Raw genomic sequence first — 17324 nt, forward strand, 5'->3', positions numbered from 1 at the left:
ATTATTTTACTTCAAATTCAATTTAAGTTAAATTTACAAAAATTAAAATCACTCAAAACCAAGTTCAAAATTCATCCAACACTAAATTTATTAGTAAAGATTCGATGTGGAAAAATATTTGACGGTGAATCATGGTATTCAGCCTATTAAACGCTACCATTTTCGAAGGTCCAAATAGTTATGATCGTTTCAAGGTTTTCCCCAAATAAAAATTGCTTCTAAAAACAATCGATTGCCAAATTCAGCAAAACAAGATAATTGAATTAGCATGGCCACCAGCATAATTGAAAGATGCCATGCTTCATAAATGACATCAAATCATCTTGACCATGGATCTAAATTAAAAAAGTACATTACCAATAACAAGAATTCTAATAAATATTATGTTTTTATCATTTCTGATTTTTATTATTTCAAATTTTTTTATTCATATTAATCTACCTTAAAATAAAACAAGAATTATTCACGTAATAATTCATGGATTGAAGTGAATATTCTTTTGTCTTCATTCAAACTAGTCACTACAAATGACAGGGCTTGATAGGTAGACCCAAAAACAAACACAACCCTTAAAACTATGTTATTAAATAAAAAAATAGAAGCAAGTAGTCGACAGAAAAACCATACATAACGTCACGATGAAAGGACTTTTACAACTTTTACTCTGCAAGACAAAGACGGCCATATGAATCATGAATTTGAGTTCATGGAAGGTCTTGGCAAGAATGTAGAACGAGGGTGATAATGGGTCATTCCGTGTTAGGTGCAGCATCCCAATGGATTTTTCTTTTTGGGTTACAGTACCCAGCCATGCTATTGGGCTTAATGGATGCTAGGTCTATGACTCTGCATCCCGCACAAAAATCCTCTAGTTCCTTGACCATAAAAAAAGAAAGCCTCATTTATAGCAGATATGGACCCAAAAATCAGGCAAAGAAATCAAAAGTGGAGGTTAATTTCGTGATCTCATAAAAAATGAGGGATTTGAATACTTTATATGAAATATGACAAAAAATATGAGGTCATGATTCATGATCTCAAATTATTCAAATCCCTCATTACTAAACTAAACTAGTGACTTAAAAAGAATTTGATATGCTTGTCTCTTTTCCCACTGGTAAAGTAAAATACTTGGGAAACCAAGTAACCAGGGAAAACCACAGATGCCAGAATCCCAAAGAAGAGAAAGTAACATTTGAATATATTTGTATTACAAAGGTTACACTTTAGCTACATCAGAATTTAACTCTCAGTCATCAGATTATCAAATATGGCTCTACAGAGGAATATTCAGCCACAAGCTATTATGATACCCGGAGAAACATCACATGTCACAGTAATATCATTAGAGGGGAAAATTGATACTCAAATACTACTTGAGCAAAAAAAGTCTCTCTATAAATTTGACTTCTGCGAAGACAGCCATTCTTGTGCTGCCAACAGATCAGGAAGAACAACTGCACCAGATTTCCTCCACTCCACAGCATCTGGTGTCTTAAATCTATCCACCAATAGCGCATGCATCCCTATGCTCTTAGCCGGCTCATAATCTTTGCGCATGCTATCCCCGACATGTAAAGCTTCTTCAGGTGCAATGTTTCCAGCCCTCTCAAGTGCAATCTCATAAATTTTTGGGTTCGGTTTCTCAACACCTTCAAGACCAGAAAACACACCAAAGTCCCACTCAGATCCCTGCATCATCAAACATCGTTACAATCAGACATTCTTGTCTCGAGCAGCACAAGTGTAGAGACATGTCTTAATATAATCACATAACAAATGTACAGAAAAACGTTGAAAGCTTGTATTGAGTAGTACATTTTAGAGCCAAAAATACTACAGTTCAACAAAATTTTCTTCATTCTAATTCATAGATCATAAATCAATAATCAGTGTTTCAAAATGAAAGTGCACCATTCTCTCTTAACATTTCCACCAGTTAAGTGTGTTTTTGCACAACAATGCTGGCGCACACAGATGTTTCTGAATGTGAAATTATGTCACTTCATAGTTATGTGTTTAAGTGGTCTCTCTGACAATGGTAAATGTTGATTTATCTTTTATATTCATTTGTAAGTCTGGTAGCAAACTTTAGGAAAGTCATAGGAAATTTACCTCATTTAAACCCAAAGCTGGAAGAATTACATCTTGATATCGATACTCTGCATTGCTCACAATGCCAACTTTAAGACCCTGTCCACGTAGCCATCTAAGAAATGGTTGAGAGTCTGGAAAGACAGTATATGGAGCAGATGAACCAAAGGAGGCATATATGCGTCTGAATATTTTCTCAAATGTCTCCTCATCATAATCATATCCAGCCTGCCAGAAAAACAAATTTTCTCTTTCATGAATTTTCACATATAGGATTGTAAATATCATGAATCTGTAACTCATTGCTCAATTTTGATCGCTTTTAATAAGGATGAACACATCAACAAAGATGGGAGTTAAATATTTGTTAGTTCGGTACATTCATTGTTGCAGAAGACAAATTTAGAGCCATACTAAATAAGCTATCTTTTCTTGTGCACCCATGTAAATATCAAAATTTAGCTATCTTGACAATTAATACACCCACAGTAATGACTTTACAGAAAACTTACCCTGATAAAAGAATCTCGCACACAGGTTTTCCACCACACAATGTTAGGCATTTTGGCTGCGTACCCAAAACATGGATAGTTCTTTGCCATGTCCTTATATGCAAGCTTAAATCCCTCATGCACACGTTTGTAGTCTGGGCATGGAAGGCCAACAGATTTGGCTGCCATGCAATAATAGTCACCAAGCTCCCCTTTGTAAGCCATTAGGGTACCGGTAACATCTATAGTGACACAGCGTAGTCTAGCCATTAATGACATGGTAGCACAAATTTCAAAGCAGAGGCCGTTAGTTAGCTATGTGACTGTTCAGAAGAATTTGCGTACAACAATACCAGCATAAATTGCAAGGAACCAGCAAATGGGGTATAGTATTTAACTCCTTCACATTTGATATTAAAGCCTGCATAAATGATTCCAAAATTAGCTTGTTAAGTTGGAAAGAAATTGGCTTGGTAATTTTTTTGGCTGCAAGTAAAAGAGGGTGTAAGAGCAAGGGGTTAAATTGGCATAGCAAAACGATATTATAGCACATAATAGAAAATTTTAAATAATTATTAAACTAGTGATATACTAAACAAAACCTGAGTCTGATATTAAATATGATTAAAGTCATAGACATGTGCATTGCAATCAGAAAACAAAAAGAAATGGATTCAATAGGCTACCAGTGATTATAAAGCACCATACCAGCACACATGCCCTTCCCTGAAGAAATTGTGTTCATCATGGCAGAGGAAAATATTTCCATAAATGTTACAAGGACTATTATACATGTGAAGAAAATATAAGGAAACCACTAAACCATAATTGTAACATGGTTCAGAATGAAAGAGGAACATATAGATCAAGGGATATTAAAAAGATCTTGAATTGGAATCATTTTGTGAGTGGAAATGATTTAACACATCCAACAATTTGCCAATGTTGTAAAACAATAGCAAGGTGCTGAATTTACTCTTAGATGGTGAAATATCATATTGCCTCTGTTCAAATTTATTTTTATAAATTTTTATAGGTACCTCAATGTTCAATTGTCTAGCAAACACCTACCATGTACAGACCTAAACAAGATCTTCAGATTAGACATATTCCTTTGAGTCAACACTTGCCGTTATTTTAAGTTCAACGTTACATCTTTGAAAAATAGGTAATTCGTTATTTTAAGTTCAATAATAGCATTACGTTACATCTTTAAAAAATAGGTAATTCGTTATTTTAAGTTCAATGATAGCATTAAGTTACATCTTTGAAAAATAGGTAATCAAAAACAGCTTTTAGAAAGTTAACTGGTCGTCGTATAATCAAGAAACTATACGACAAATGTCACTTATGAACCTTATTTATGGTTGGCAACCTAAGGGACATCTTATTTTGACATGCATTTCTCATGATGAAGATAATCTTTGAACAACATCACAAAACCACATTGTCTGCTACAACTCTCAAGTTAAAATTAACAATCATGCCAAGCGAAATGCAAATCATAAATTAGCTTAACGACATGGAGAATATCTCCTACACACCCGTACTAGTTCCTCTGTAACAGACCGTTTAATTACGTAAGACCCATAAGGTAAAGAGAAATGCCATAGCCAGTGGTGAATCTTCTTGGTAATAGGGTGAGCCAACCCCCCCCCCCTCCTCCCTCCAGCCCCATTTTTTTTCTTGAGCACATAGTCATATGTTAACAGCACTTACCCTCTTAAAATATTTGGTCAACATCCGCCACTGGCCATAGCAATTACCTAACAATAATTACAAAAAGGAAAAGCACGAGCAACTAATTCCAAGATGTAATCTATTTTCTAATATGTATCATCACAACAATCCTGAATCTGAAATCAACCCACCCTCTCACTCACCGGTTGGTTAGCAAACACACAAACCCCAAGGATGTTCCCTTCTGAATCCAAAAAACCACCAAATTCTTATCTCCAGTTCCAGATATACCTAGCAAAAATAAAAGTAAAACCATAAATGGATTTTAATCAAATTGGAGTTGGTGTAATCAACAAGGTTAAACCAGCTCAGAAGTCGCAACAAGAAGTGAGTACTCATAGGTCACACAGCTATCAGATTGGTGAAAATGCCGAACAAGAATGGGATTTAGAACAGAACAAAACACTACAGAGCAACAACATAGGCAAGATCGATTCAGACAGACATGCAGCATTAAAACACACACAAAAGGATTCCAGGAAAATACACACACATACACTATTGCAGTGTGTTCAGGTCAATAGCGACAAAACAAATTATAAAAAATATATATATTTTTATTATTACCCTATACAGGAGAGTTAGATTCAAATTCTAACGATGACATGGAAATAAATCTCGTTCGTACCACAAGCTTACAAAAGCGAGAAGGCTTGATGCTTTGTATCCAAATCAGAAATGTTGGAGAAGATGCTTCAGCTACACTGTCATTGGAAGCACAGTAACAAACCCATAGGAACAAAAATAAAGGAATGAGAGAGAGAGAGAGAGAGGTTTTAGACGGTGAAGTTGTTTCCTTGTTTTTCAAGCCAGAATGTTTGCGTTTAACAGGAAATCAGCAACCCCAATTTATTTTTCTTATTTATAGTTGTAAGAGAAAAAAAAAATTAATATTCTTTTAATATATTGAAATTAAATTTTACATATTATATATTTTAAATAATTTAATTGAAATAATTTATAAAAAATAAAAACTAATTTTAAATAATAAAAAATTTGATTTTTTTTCGTTCATAAATAGTTATTAATTCCATGCCTATTAATTACTACATTAAATGTATTGGGTAAGAAATTAAAAAATATTTTAAAAATGTACATTAATAACATTTTCAGATCCAATTTTTTTTCTATTTTTATTGTGATTAAAGATAGTTTGTTAAGAAAATAAATCATAGATTAAAGAATTTAATTATTTTATTATAATTATTTAGTAGATTTTTTAATTTATTTTTATTAGTTGGTTTCTGTTTAATTTTAAGTAATATAAATATTTTATTTATTATACCTAGAATTTGTAAACAATAATATATTAATGAAATATATTAATAAATAAAAATATGCTTAACAACACTCAATAGGATTTATATAGCATAAATTGTAGTTAAAAATTATAAATATCACATAATTTAATTAATTAATAACATTCAATAATATAATTTTTAATAAAATTTATGATTTATTATTTGTATCGTATATTATTTTATTTTGTTTAAAAATTTTAAAAATCTTACATAACAACATGATAATTTATAATTTAATGAAAGTATTAGCCTCAATTTTAAAAACCGAGATTGAGTAATTAAATGTGAGAAATTCTTGTTAGAAAAGACATTAATATATCCATTTTGACTTTTTCAATCTGTAAAAATTTGAATAAGTCAATAAATTTAATAATTTATTAGAATTAATTAATAAAGATATAAAAAAATTTCTTTTATTAATGGTTTTTTTACTCTTAAACAACCTAAAGAATATAAATATTTTATGTGAACAAAAAGACATTAATAAAAAATAACAATTAATATTATCTTAAAATTTTATATAAATAAAAATAAAAGCATTTAAAATAAATAAAAACGAGAATATAAGTTGTATTTATTATATAAAAAATGTAATAATATTATTTTTTATATGCTTAACAAGACCGGTTATTTAACGCAGAAAAAACCATTATTGATGGGATGTTTCACGTTCTTGTCTGCATCTTGAGCCACCTATTTCATTTATACTCCCCGCACTAGTCGTTATTTGCATTTGTACCCTTTTTAAGTTAAGTCTCTGATATTTGGAAATCTCCACTGATACAGAAATATGTTTAATGAGAATTTATATTTTAAACAAAATTTTATTTTTTTAATACAGGCATCAAATGTTATTATTTTTATTTAAATTTATAATTAAATTCTCATTTTACCATATAATTTAAAAATAAATATCATATTTATTTCCTAATATTGTATATATAAAGTTTTATTTTAAATATAATCTTTATATATAAAATTACTTCTTATGCAATTTTGATACGTGAAATTGTTTTCAAATGCATGTTTTTATTATTTTGTTGTCATTGCAATATATTAGAAAAATTAAATCACGTCTTATATATATATATATATATATATATATATATATTAAGAAAATATATTATTTTTAATTTACAAATAATCTAATTTTTTTGTATTAACTGTCTGTCTTAGATAAAAGAAACATAACAGACAGTTAACACCGAAAAGATACGGATCAATTACAAATTATTATACATATTCAAATTAAATTATATTTGTGTAATAATAAAACAAAATGAATATTAAATATTAAGATAAAGATATTTTAATATATTTTTTCATGAAGTTGCACGTTTCTATATTATTCATTCATGATTTATTCACAACGAACTATACTATAAATTTGACTTTAAAACTTGTTAAAATATATAAAAAGTTATAATAAGTCAAATAAAAAGTTATTGAAATAAATTGAAAAAATAACATTTTTTATAAATTGTTGTATAAGAAGAGCCCTTAGTTAGTTAGGTGTGTGAAAAAGAAATAGCGGTGTCTAGTAATGACAATGAAACATAACGTGAGGGATGAAAATGGTATAACGATGGTTTGTGTAAATAGGAAAAAGAAAAGGATGAAAATGCAAAAATTACAATGAAAGAAAACCATGGTCGCGTTGTCCTGCGGTATTCACTGAAAAACCGTTTTGAAGTAGTTAAAGTGACAAATACCGCTTTGCTAACACCCAAAACCATGGCCTCAGAACACAACCCAAAACCCTTTAAGAATATTACATTTAAAATAATAAAAAGTGTGATTTATATAATTTTTTTTATCGTTTTTAATAAATTTTAACCAATAAAAAAATAAAAATATGCTGCTATGTTTACTTAAAAACTATTTATTCATTTATTATTATATTATACGTGTTCCCCGTTGTGTGCGACCTTATCCTTAGAAATCACGTTTTGTCTCTTCTCGTATCTATGCAATTTTCACGACATGAGATTGTTCCATATGCTTTCCTAATGCCTAGCCCAGCTGGTTTTCAATAATCTTATTAAAATCACGTTAAACTATATTTTAATGTGAAAATTATAATTTATATTAACATAAATCTACGTTTATTAAATTTAAAAAATTAAACATGCTATAAATTTTATATCCAGATTAATATTTTTTGTCCAAAAATGATGCAGTGCAAATTTAATAAAAATATTCGTTAATAGTATTTGTATATATCAAAGGCATGCATGTTTAGTTGAATATTATAAACTGTAATTTATCCATCAGTGCAGAAATTGAAGGTGTTATTATTGAATGCTACAAAATGTAGTTTACAACTTTGTATGTCAATGAAGAAATTGGACTTGAATTGAAACGCTCATTAATATCAGATTCAACGAATTTTGAGGGCAAAATGAGGAGCAGGATTTTTAATGTTCAAATTGCCACCACAAACTCGTTATTACGTGTGAAATTTGTTCATTTTTAAGTCGAGAAAATTTTGTTATAAATTATAATATTAACTAAGTATTTATATCATTGCATATTTAAAAATATTAATATACTTATTTGTTATAAATATTTAATATTATCAATCAAATTATTAAATTAAAATTTTTATAAAATAAGTCATGTAAAATAATTTGGCACCCAGTTGATGTGCTAAAAATTAACTTTCTTGGATACGAGTCCATTATCCCTGCAACAATTCAAGAAGTATTATTATTTTTCCTTGTAAACGTTCCTTCCGATTGTATGATACTCTTAAATTCATCATAACCATTACAAGCACAATTATGTCAGCGTGCTCGCGCTTTCTCTTAACACACACACAGACACACACGTTGCTATCTAGAGCCCAGAAATGCCTTATCCAAATACAAGATAAAATGGTATTCTATTTTCACTTAGCTTATGCATGCCACTCCTACGTGCCACAAATATAGAGTCCGAGTGAAATATGCATTGGCACTACGTGTAGCATATTGCACCTAATGATGTCTACTTTAACCTCTTTCTGGTTTGATTCTATGAATGCAGCAGCCTTCTGCTTCACCCTCACTTGAACTTTCGATTCCAGCTTGTAAGTTAACAGTATCTCAATAATAAATAATGTTGGAAGATACGAATTACTTTTGACAAAAGCTAGAAGGAATGAGCTTACACCCATATTCTTTCTTTATTGTGACCACTAAATTTGAAACTTCATCCACCAATATTTGGGTCATCTAACACATGAATGGTCATGTCACATAGCTTACAACTTCGGTAGAAATTATTTTGTACCAAACAGTAATTACTCGGCAAGAATTCAGATGAAGTTTTAGTGCTAGGATCAAGTCGGGAAGAACCCTCATTTTCCAATTAAAGCACAACTAGGCAAGAAGAATTGACAATTAAGAAAATTTTATTCAAAAAAAGATTTTTTTAATGTCATTTTTTAATTAGAAAGACCGCAAAAAACAAGTAAAACAAATTTGATTATTGGATAATCTTTTTTAACTTTCAATACTTAAAATTATGCATGTGGCCAAAGACTTCTTTTAATTCGTTCATTGGCAGCATGTTTAGTTTAATGTGACATTAGTAAAGAACATGCACAAATATTTGGGGCCCTTTTCGTGATATAAAGATAACCAAAAACTCAAGTACAAATGTACATCACTAACTATAAGGAGACTCAAGCAACTAAAGAAACAGTTGAATTATGAATAATAAATAACCTATAATTACAAGCTATAATGCCTACTTATTCGTTTACACAGTTATTATAGATTTTCTAGAAATGACAAGGTTGCTAAACCAGCTGCCAAAACATCATTATCTAGCACGTGTTCTTGTGGAGAGTGACTTATGCCTCCGCGACAGCGCACAAACAGCATTCCCACCTGCTCAAATCGTCATTCACTGTCATATTCTAAAGGGTAAATTTACATATCAAAATCTACATAAAGAACAAAGATACAAACCTTTGTTAAGTGAGATATTGCCATTGCATCATGGCCTGCTCCACTCATTAAGGTTGGCACTTCATCCTGAATGTCACCCTCCATCCTCTTGAGTGCAGAATAAGCCGCTGACTTGAGCTGTGAACTCAGATCAGAATCACAAATCACAGCACCTGCATCGTGCTGAGGTGAACACAACAAAGTCATTGATTGCACAATTCAGATAACAAGTATTTAGATTCACGTTTGAATGAGTATAAATCTACGTTTACTTCGATGCACTTGTAGCTTTTATATTAGTCATAGCTTCTGTATTGGATCCATGTTTACAAATTTCTCAACGTGTTTCCAAACACACTGAAAAAACCAAATAAAGATCGTACCTTGTGTTCCACAATGCAGGAAACTGAACGCTTGTCACATATTTGATAAATCCGCTTGGATAAATCATAGATAACAGCCTCGCGTCCAAGGTCATCAATCGCTCGTATATCCACGGTATATGTAACCTACACCAAGTCAATGCATTGTCACCATGAGCACCAACTCCCAAAATAAGAAAGGAAAAACAGCATGCCCACTTTGACATCTCCAGGGTCAGCCACATTTTAGAAATTCATCTCTTGCCTGGCCAGGAATGACATTACTGGCACTTGGCCATGTTGATATCTCTCCAACAGTACAAACAAGCGAGCTTGAAAGTGATTTCACTGATGAATCACTGCAATGACCATCATAAGAAAGGAATTCTTGAGGATTTTTGCAGAGGCTTTCCAAGACCACAATTTGTTCAGCAGCAGCAGCCATAGGATCTTGACGCATGGACATTGGAACAGTTCCAGCATGACCTTGTGAGCCCCTAACTGTAACCTGCACAGTTATTTAATTATAAATCAACGTATATACAGGCAAGCAAGTATATATAGCAATACATACATTATACAAATAAAAATACCAAAATCAGTATGCATATAGTTCTGTTTTTGAAAATACCTTTCACAAATATTGATGCTGAAAATTTTATTTAGATACACCACGTCATAAAATGTAGTTTGGTGACAGAGTTCGCATAATGTGCTTCACATGAATGTAAAAACTAAAGCGCACTTTGCAAGACTATTTGGAAAACAGTTATATCTTGTTGGGTTCACATAAGTGGTTTATAATGATAGACTGATGCAACTGAATGCATTAGAACACACCACAGCAAATATTATTTGTTTACCTTCAATCGTGTCTGCCCAGCTATGCCTTTAACCACACCAAGTGGGAAACCAACTTGTTCTAGCACAGGACCCTGCTCAATGTGAACCTGCAGCATGTAATAAATACACAATGAGCTACATTGGTGAAATCATTGAGCTAAACAGCACTGTATATGAAGAACACAAATGTTTTTCATACCTCAACATAACCCCAAACAGATTTTGGGTCATACTTGAGCTGTAAAAGACTTTCCTCTGTAATTTCTATTGAGTTCTCCTTAAGAAAATCTTTTATCATTACATCCCTGAAAGAGGTGTATGAATAAATATACCGATTACATGAAATTTTACTATAGATGGAACCAGAAAGTTTGTAGCAGAAACCTCTTATCAGATATCTCCAATGTTGTAGCAGGTAAAATACCAGCAACAGCACCACTGCCCAAGAAAGTAGTTTGAAATCTGACACCCTCTTCATCACTAAATGCAATAACCTGCAAGATTAAGAGTACAGACAATATTAAGATGACATCCATAAACAAGTAGCATAGTTCCAACATTTCCACGGAAACTTTTTCAACAATCTTTTTTCTCAGCCCACATCATTATGATAAAAGGAATCAATAGATCAGTGATCAGAGAGATCAGTGAGGATAAACCAGTATTGTTTTATTGCAAACTTTATCAGTTACTTCACAAACCTCAACCGGGCGCCTTAGCTTTTGCAATTTTCCATTGACATGCATAACCTTCAAAGCTGATATGGCAGAGACAATTCCTAGTGATCCATCAAACATCCCAGCATCAACAACAGTGTCCTAGAATCCATCATTAATATGAATCATCACTAAAATTTTCATTAATTGTCAAGGAAAGGTTCAATTTCATTTAAATAAATTGAGGATATAAACACCTCACCATGTGAGAGCCAATCAACAACGCTTCAGCATTTGCATTTGCACCATCGACTCGACCATGTACGTTTCCCATTTGGTCCACCCAACTGGAAAGAACATTAGCATCAGTCAAGCCTTCAGAAAAACTATTCAGAGTTGAAGAAGTTAGAAGGCTAACGTTCTCAAACCAGCATCCTCCATCCATTTACGAATAAGATTAATTGCCCTCATGGATGCAGGACTCAAGAATGTCCTCTCAAGATAACCACTTGCATCACTCACCTGTTCATCCAACACCAACATCAGCTTCCAAGAATAAACAATTTATGGTACACCAGCCACTGGATAGGAATAACCAGTGAAGTGTAAGCAATTATAAACAATTTAGATTGCAAATTTCTGAAAATGTTACACTTCAAAACTTACAGACATTCCTGTAAACCAAAACAGCAAAGAAAAACATAAAATTGAATCTGGAGCATTGCAATTGAAGTCAAGAGCAGAAATTCAATTGATACACTCCATTAGGACAATAGTAGAAACATAACTAAAAAATGATCAACAAAGTAAAGCTGAGTTTAGTTTAAATACCTTCCCAAGCTCAATAAGCCTTCCTACTGCCTCATCTCTCAGAATCTGTGGAAACAAATCATCTCTTTTTTCTAAATCTCCTGTTTCAATACCTACTCATTTCAAATAGATACTTAGCACACTCACACAATCACAACCATCAACAAGGGAAGCTAATTAATGCTTCCTTTTTCCTCTTCTCCTCTTTTCAAAATTAAATTAAGCCCACACACACAAATTCTTATTATTACCAACTAAGAAACGTATCTCAATTGTCAGAAACAAGCAACTTAGATGTCCCCGTCAGATTATTTAATTATTAATTATCATTTTCAACACAAACATTTCAAGTAAACCAACAAGTGTCATGAATTGACCCATTCAACACTCTCAGAGAACTAAAATTACAAACACATAAAAACATAATTTTTCTAATCTTCCTCATCTCACACAAACAAACTCCATTATTTTTTAATGGGGTGTCAGCTTCAGACCCCAACACAAGCCCGGAAAACACACATAGTGAAAGAGAGTGTATGAAAGATGAAGGAAGAACTAGAAGGACCCACATGAATATTTTATAAAAAGAAGAGTCTTTGTTTGGTTCAGAGAGACTAAGGTGACGCCAGAAACGGAAAAATCTCAAGCGTCATCAAGCTGAGGTGGCGCTTGTTGGGGGTATGCATGCCTTTTCTGGGCTCTGTTAGTTTCTGTTGCATCGAAATCTGAGAGAGAGAAAGAAGAAAAAAGAGATCTTGTGCTAACATAATGGAAACGGAATCTGAATCTTGAAAAAAGGTATCTTTGCACATCTTCAACAACCTCTTCCTTTGTTTTTTATTTCAGTTTCTTTATGATATAATAATGGAAGAGAAAAAGCAAAGAGAAAGAAGAAATTACCAGAAAACATGGAAACAGAAGAAGGAGCTGAGAGGCAGCAGAAGAAGAAAAAGATGAAGAAGAAAGTGATGAAAGGCATAGTGAGAGAGGGAGGGTGGTGAGTGTGTGGCTGTGGCTGTGGATGTGGCTGAGGCTGTGAGGAGAAGCAGAAGGAAAAGGAAAAGCTAACGCAGAAGAGCAATGCTTCTCAATCTCAAAAGGAGAGAACCATAGAGAATATGAATTTGTGGTGATTGTGTTCTGACGGCGCATCATAGATCCCGTGACATGCACGAGCCCTGTTGCATTGTGGGACCCTTTTACAAGTGCTATTGCAAAGCATTTCCATGTTCTGCTGCAGCAGCAAGGTTTGTCACGTAACCCTTTCTCTAACTCTCATCACTTCTCAAACCACGTTTCATCGCTGTTCTTCTTTTTAGTCTCTGTCTTAATTACTGGTTTAGTTTAAAGGTTATTAGAATTATTTTTTATGAATTAATTTCATCATTATTTCATTCATTATTTAAGAGCTACGAATCCATTTTCGAAATAAAATCGATTCTATCAGTCTCATGCATACTTTACAAAATACTTTTAAAGGCAATGGTTATATATATATATATAAATTAATCTAAACTATATGGTTTTTTTAGAATGTGTTTTTATTTAATAGATAAAATGTAATGTTATCAATTTATTTAGCCTTGTGATGCCATGTAATTTTCATTAAAATCTTATTATATATGTTCTTAATGTGTGTTCTCAAACACAAGTTAAAAAAATTAGTTTAAAATTTTTTTCGAATAAAATTAAGCATTTATATAATAAGAAAAATATTTATAACATTTTTATATTTAATATAATAAATATTTTTAATATAAATTTATTTTTATAAATTAAATTTAATAAAAATATTTTAAACATAAAAAATGTATTAAAAGTCATAAATATAGTGTATTATTTTTTTAAAAAAATTATTTTAAAATTCTCAATAGATAATATTAAAATATTCAGTAATATTTGTTTTTTCTTATTATTATTACGACGGTGATGACTATCTTAATAATTTAATTGAATTTTGAGATTATTAGCCAGCTAAGAAATTAATTGATAATAATTTTGAGTAAATTATATTATATTATTTTAGATATATTTTAATTATGTTTTTTATTTAAAAAATTTAAATTAAATATATACTCTCTTTTTAAAAAATATAATATAATTTGTATTTAATTTTATTTTATCTATACTGAATTGTATTTTAAATTTTTTACTTTGATTTTTGTGTAATTTTAGTCTTTTTAATTATAATTTTTTATATTTAATTGTAATTTTAAATTGTTTAAATTAAATTTTTATTTAATAATTAATAAAAATATATAAAATAATATATTTTAAATAGTTTATCTATTATTTTTATTTAAGAAATTTTTATTAATTTATATAATAAATAATATATTATATTTTATGAATATATTTAAAATTTTAGGGTGATGAATTTAATTTAAATGATTTAACCTCTTAAATATCTTTTTCTCTTGCTATAATTCTTGACATGATTGATGAAAAATTCTAAACATTTATTATTAATTTGTATCATTGAAAATAAAATAAAAAATTAAAATTAATAATAAGGATACTTAAAACCTTCCAAATTTTGAAATAATAACAAATTTTTTTTTACGTTACTTGGCATTATATAAAAATATAAAATATCATTGAAAGTCACCTTCATAATTGTTAAGTTCTATTAAGGTATTTATTTATATTAAAATTTTAAAGTATAACTCACGTTAATCTTTCAAAAAAGATGAGTTTGTATTTTAAGATAAGAGAAAAACATAATTTTTAATTTATTATTTAAAATCACAAAAAACAAACCTTAGTGTTATTAAATATATAACTTATACTTTTAACTATTTAATCATGATCATTCCACACACTAGTATCTTCCTAACCCGTGTTACTGTCTACCTTAGCTGTTCCTCTATTGAAAGTGAGGTTTATGGTCATGCTATACAGTTATTACTATGTACTATTAAACAAACTAAACAACAACAAAAAAACACATCAATTTCAAAATAATTATTGTGTTACAATTTTTTCACGATTTTTTTTTTAAAAACTAAGCATTATTAACTTTAAAGAAGATTATTATATTTATTTAAATATATTTTTATCATATTAATTTTTTTACTTAACAAAATTCCAAAAAATAAGATTAAAAAATTAATATCTTTACATTTTTATAAGAATAAAAAACTTTAAAAATTAATATTTAAAGCATATGTAGTATTTTGAGATGATTAAGAAGGTGAGTGATAAGATTTAAAGAAAATGTAGAATGAATCAAAAGTATGTTTAGACATTATTTAGTGTATTATCTTTGCTCAAAGTGACCTCTCTGGTGTTTTATTTTCCATTCTTATAACTTCACGAATTTCTACCTTTGCCTTTTGCTCAAACTTCCAGTGGTACCTTTCGTTGATAGCCACATAAGTGGCGAAGTGATTGTGAGAATTTATTTGTATCTGGGATTTAAATCTTTTAGAAGTATTTTAAAAATTAATAAAATATATTAGTTTTTCATTAACTTTACTTTGTTGTATTTACTAACTAAAATAAGAAAAATATTAATATAGTGAAATGATAATATAAACAAATAAAATTATACTTTTAGAATTCAGAATACTTAACACTTTTCTAATTATTTTAAAAAATTCAAACGGAAGAATCATAATTTAATTACAATAATTGAGTATTAATTAATTATAGTAAAATTGAAAGGATATAATGAAAAATGTCTCACAGATACTTTCTACCAAATATTTTTTTAGGATTACAATTTATTTTTACTTCACTTAATCAATGTTGTTAAAAAATATAACGTAATAATAATATACATAAAATAAAATAAGACAAAAATAATGCAAAAGACAGTGATAAAGTCCAGTGGTGAAAGAGCAAATGTAATACAATGTAAACGATACAGCACAGATGCAAAGCCCAGTGGTGAAACGAAAACATCTTGCATTGTTCTCTTGTCAACGAGTCCTTTAACATATTGATTGTGTAATTAATAAAAAAAAATTATCGGTAAACATGTGTAAGTAAATTGCAAAGACAACTGTTTTTTTTTAATATATTTTTAACTCTTCAATTACTTTTTAAAGATTATTTATCAGCATTGTTTTGTTGTTATATATTGAAGCAAATGCTGATTATTATACAAGATACTTATTGAAAAATTAAAATTATTTTGATCAAAATAGATTAATATACTGGTTTCATCGTGTTTGATATATTTAATAAAATTCATTTGGTAATGTACCTTAACATATATATTTTGATAAACATTATATGTGTCACGTAATAATATAGTTATGAGATTCTTGGAGCTTAATTTATTTTGATGATAACGTGCATGATGACGCGTATTCCACGACCAAAATCGTTCTACTGTCATTTTCCCAAGATTCCATTGGACCTACGAGACCAGACCGTGTTTAATGCTGCACTTTGTTTATTGGTGTGTTTCCACATATTTCTATCCTCAAGAGATCCTATCCTAGTTCGATTTCGATACGGATAATTACTATTTTGCCCTTTTGGGCCTGTATCCATGTTACTTATTTTTTTTAAAAAGTATTTATTAAAAATTAAATTTATTTTGCCCTTTTATGTGTCTGAATCCATCTGAGACACTTGAGTATATTATTGAAAAGGGACAGGTTCAGCTGGGAACATGAAGCATATGCATTGAAAGGGTTGAAGGAGAAGGAGTAGGACCCATATTATGAGACATGAGTCAAAGGAAAGGAGTGCTCTTCATCTTCATCATTTTTGTAACGCTTGAATAAATTAATGTTTCTTTGAGAGAACACGGTACAACTAGGAGCCTTTTTATTGGTTGATTTTCAATAGCTTTAGGCTATGTTTCCTTTTGGTTTCTCTTAGGTGACTACTAGTCCAAGGCAACTAGATTTCCTTTTAGTGCATGATCACGGACTAGCCCTCCTTTTTATATTAAAAAATGCCACAGTGGCCCCACATAATGCACAAAACATAAAATAATTATATATCCCACATGTGTTGTGAAAAAGTTTTTTTTTTTTTATTTTTTTTATGACAATGGTCCACCACCCTGCTCCAAGCATCAAACGTTAGGCCATTGAAATAATATCTACCCACTTGGAAGACAAATACCTTTTGG

General features: G+C 30.2%; 2 protein-coding genes across 6 annotated transcripts; both read right to left on the minus strand.

Moving 5' to 3' along the window:
• Positions 1–1299: 1299 nt before the first annotated feature.
• Positions 1300–5121, minus strand: LOC113852879 (haloacid dehalogenase-like hydrolase domain-containing protein 3). The gene is made up of 4 exons (XM_027483272.1): positions 4954–5121; positions 2607–3006; positions 2116–2322; positions 1300–1692 (listed from the first exon to the last, which is right to left on the minus strand). Exons 2-4 carry the CDS (start codon positions 2862–2864, stop codon positions 1396–1398), a joined length of 762 nt encoding a protein of 253 aa, XP_027339073.1. The 5' UTR covers positions 2865–3006; positions 4954–5121; the 3' UTR covers positions 1300–1395.
• Positions 5122–9306: 4185 nt separating this feature from the next.
• On the minus strand, positions 9307–13427 carry LOC113853297 (allantoate deiminase 2). Of its 5 annotated transcripts, none has more exons than XM_027483859.1 (12): positions 13133–13427; positions 12254–12298; positions 11841–11944; positions 11685–11769; positions 11468–11584; positions 11151–11260; positions 10966–11071; positions 10787–10873; positions 10189–10431; positions 9945–10070; positions 9583–9744; positions 9307–9501 (listed from the first exon to the last, which is right to left on the minus strand). In XM_027483859.1, exons 1-12 carry the CDS (start codon positions 13385–13387, stop codon positions 9382–9384), a joined length of 1560 nt encoding a protein of 519 aa, XP_027339660.1. In that variant the 5' UTR covers positions 13388–13427; the 3' UTR covers positions 9307–9381. The 5 variants fall into 5 exon arrangements, with proteins under 5 accessions (XP_027339660.1, XP_027339661.1, XP_027339662.1 ...); XM_027483860.1 differs by having other exon boundaries at positions 12254–12345; positions 13133–13367; XM_027483861.1 differs by having other exon boundaries at positions 9307–9520; positions 12254–12345; positions 13133–13347.
• Positions 13428–17324: the final 3897 nt, after the last annotated feature.

The sequence above is a fragment of the Abrus precatorius genome, unplaced genomic scaffold (genome assembly GCF_003935025.1).
Source record: "Abrus precatorius isolate BTA unplaced genomic scaffold, Abrus_2018 Scaffold10, whole genome shotgun sequence".
NCBI lineage: Eukaryota > Viridiplantae > Streptophyta > Magnoliopsida > Fabales > Fabaceae > Abrus > Abrus precatorius.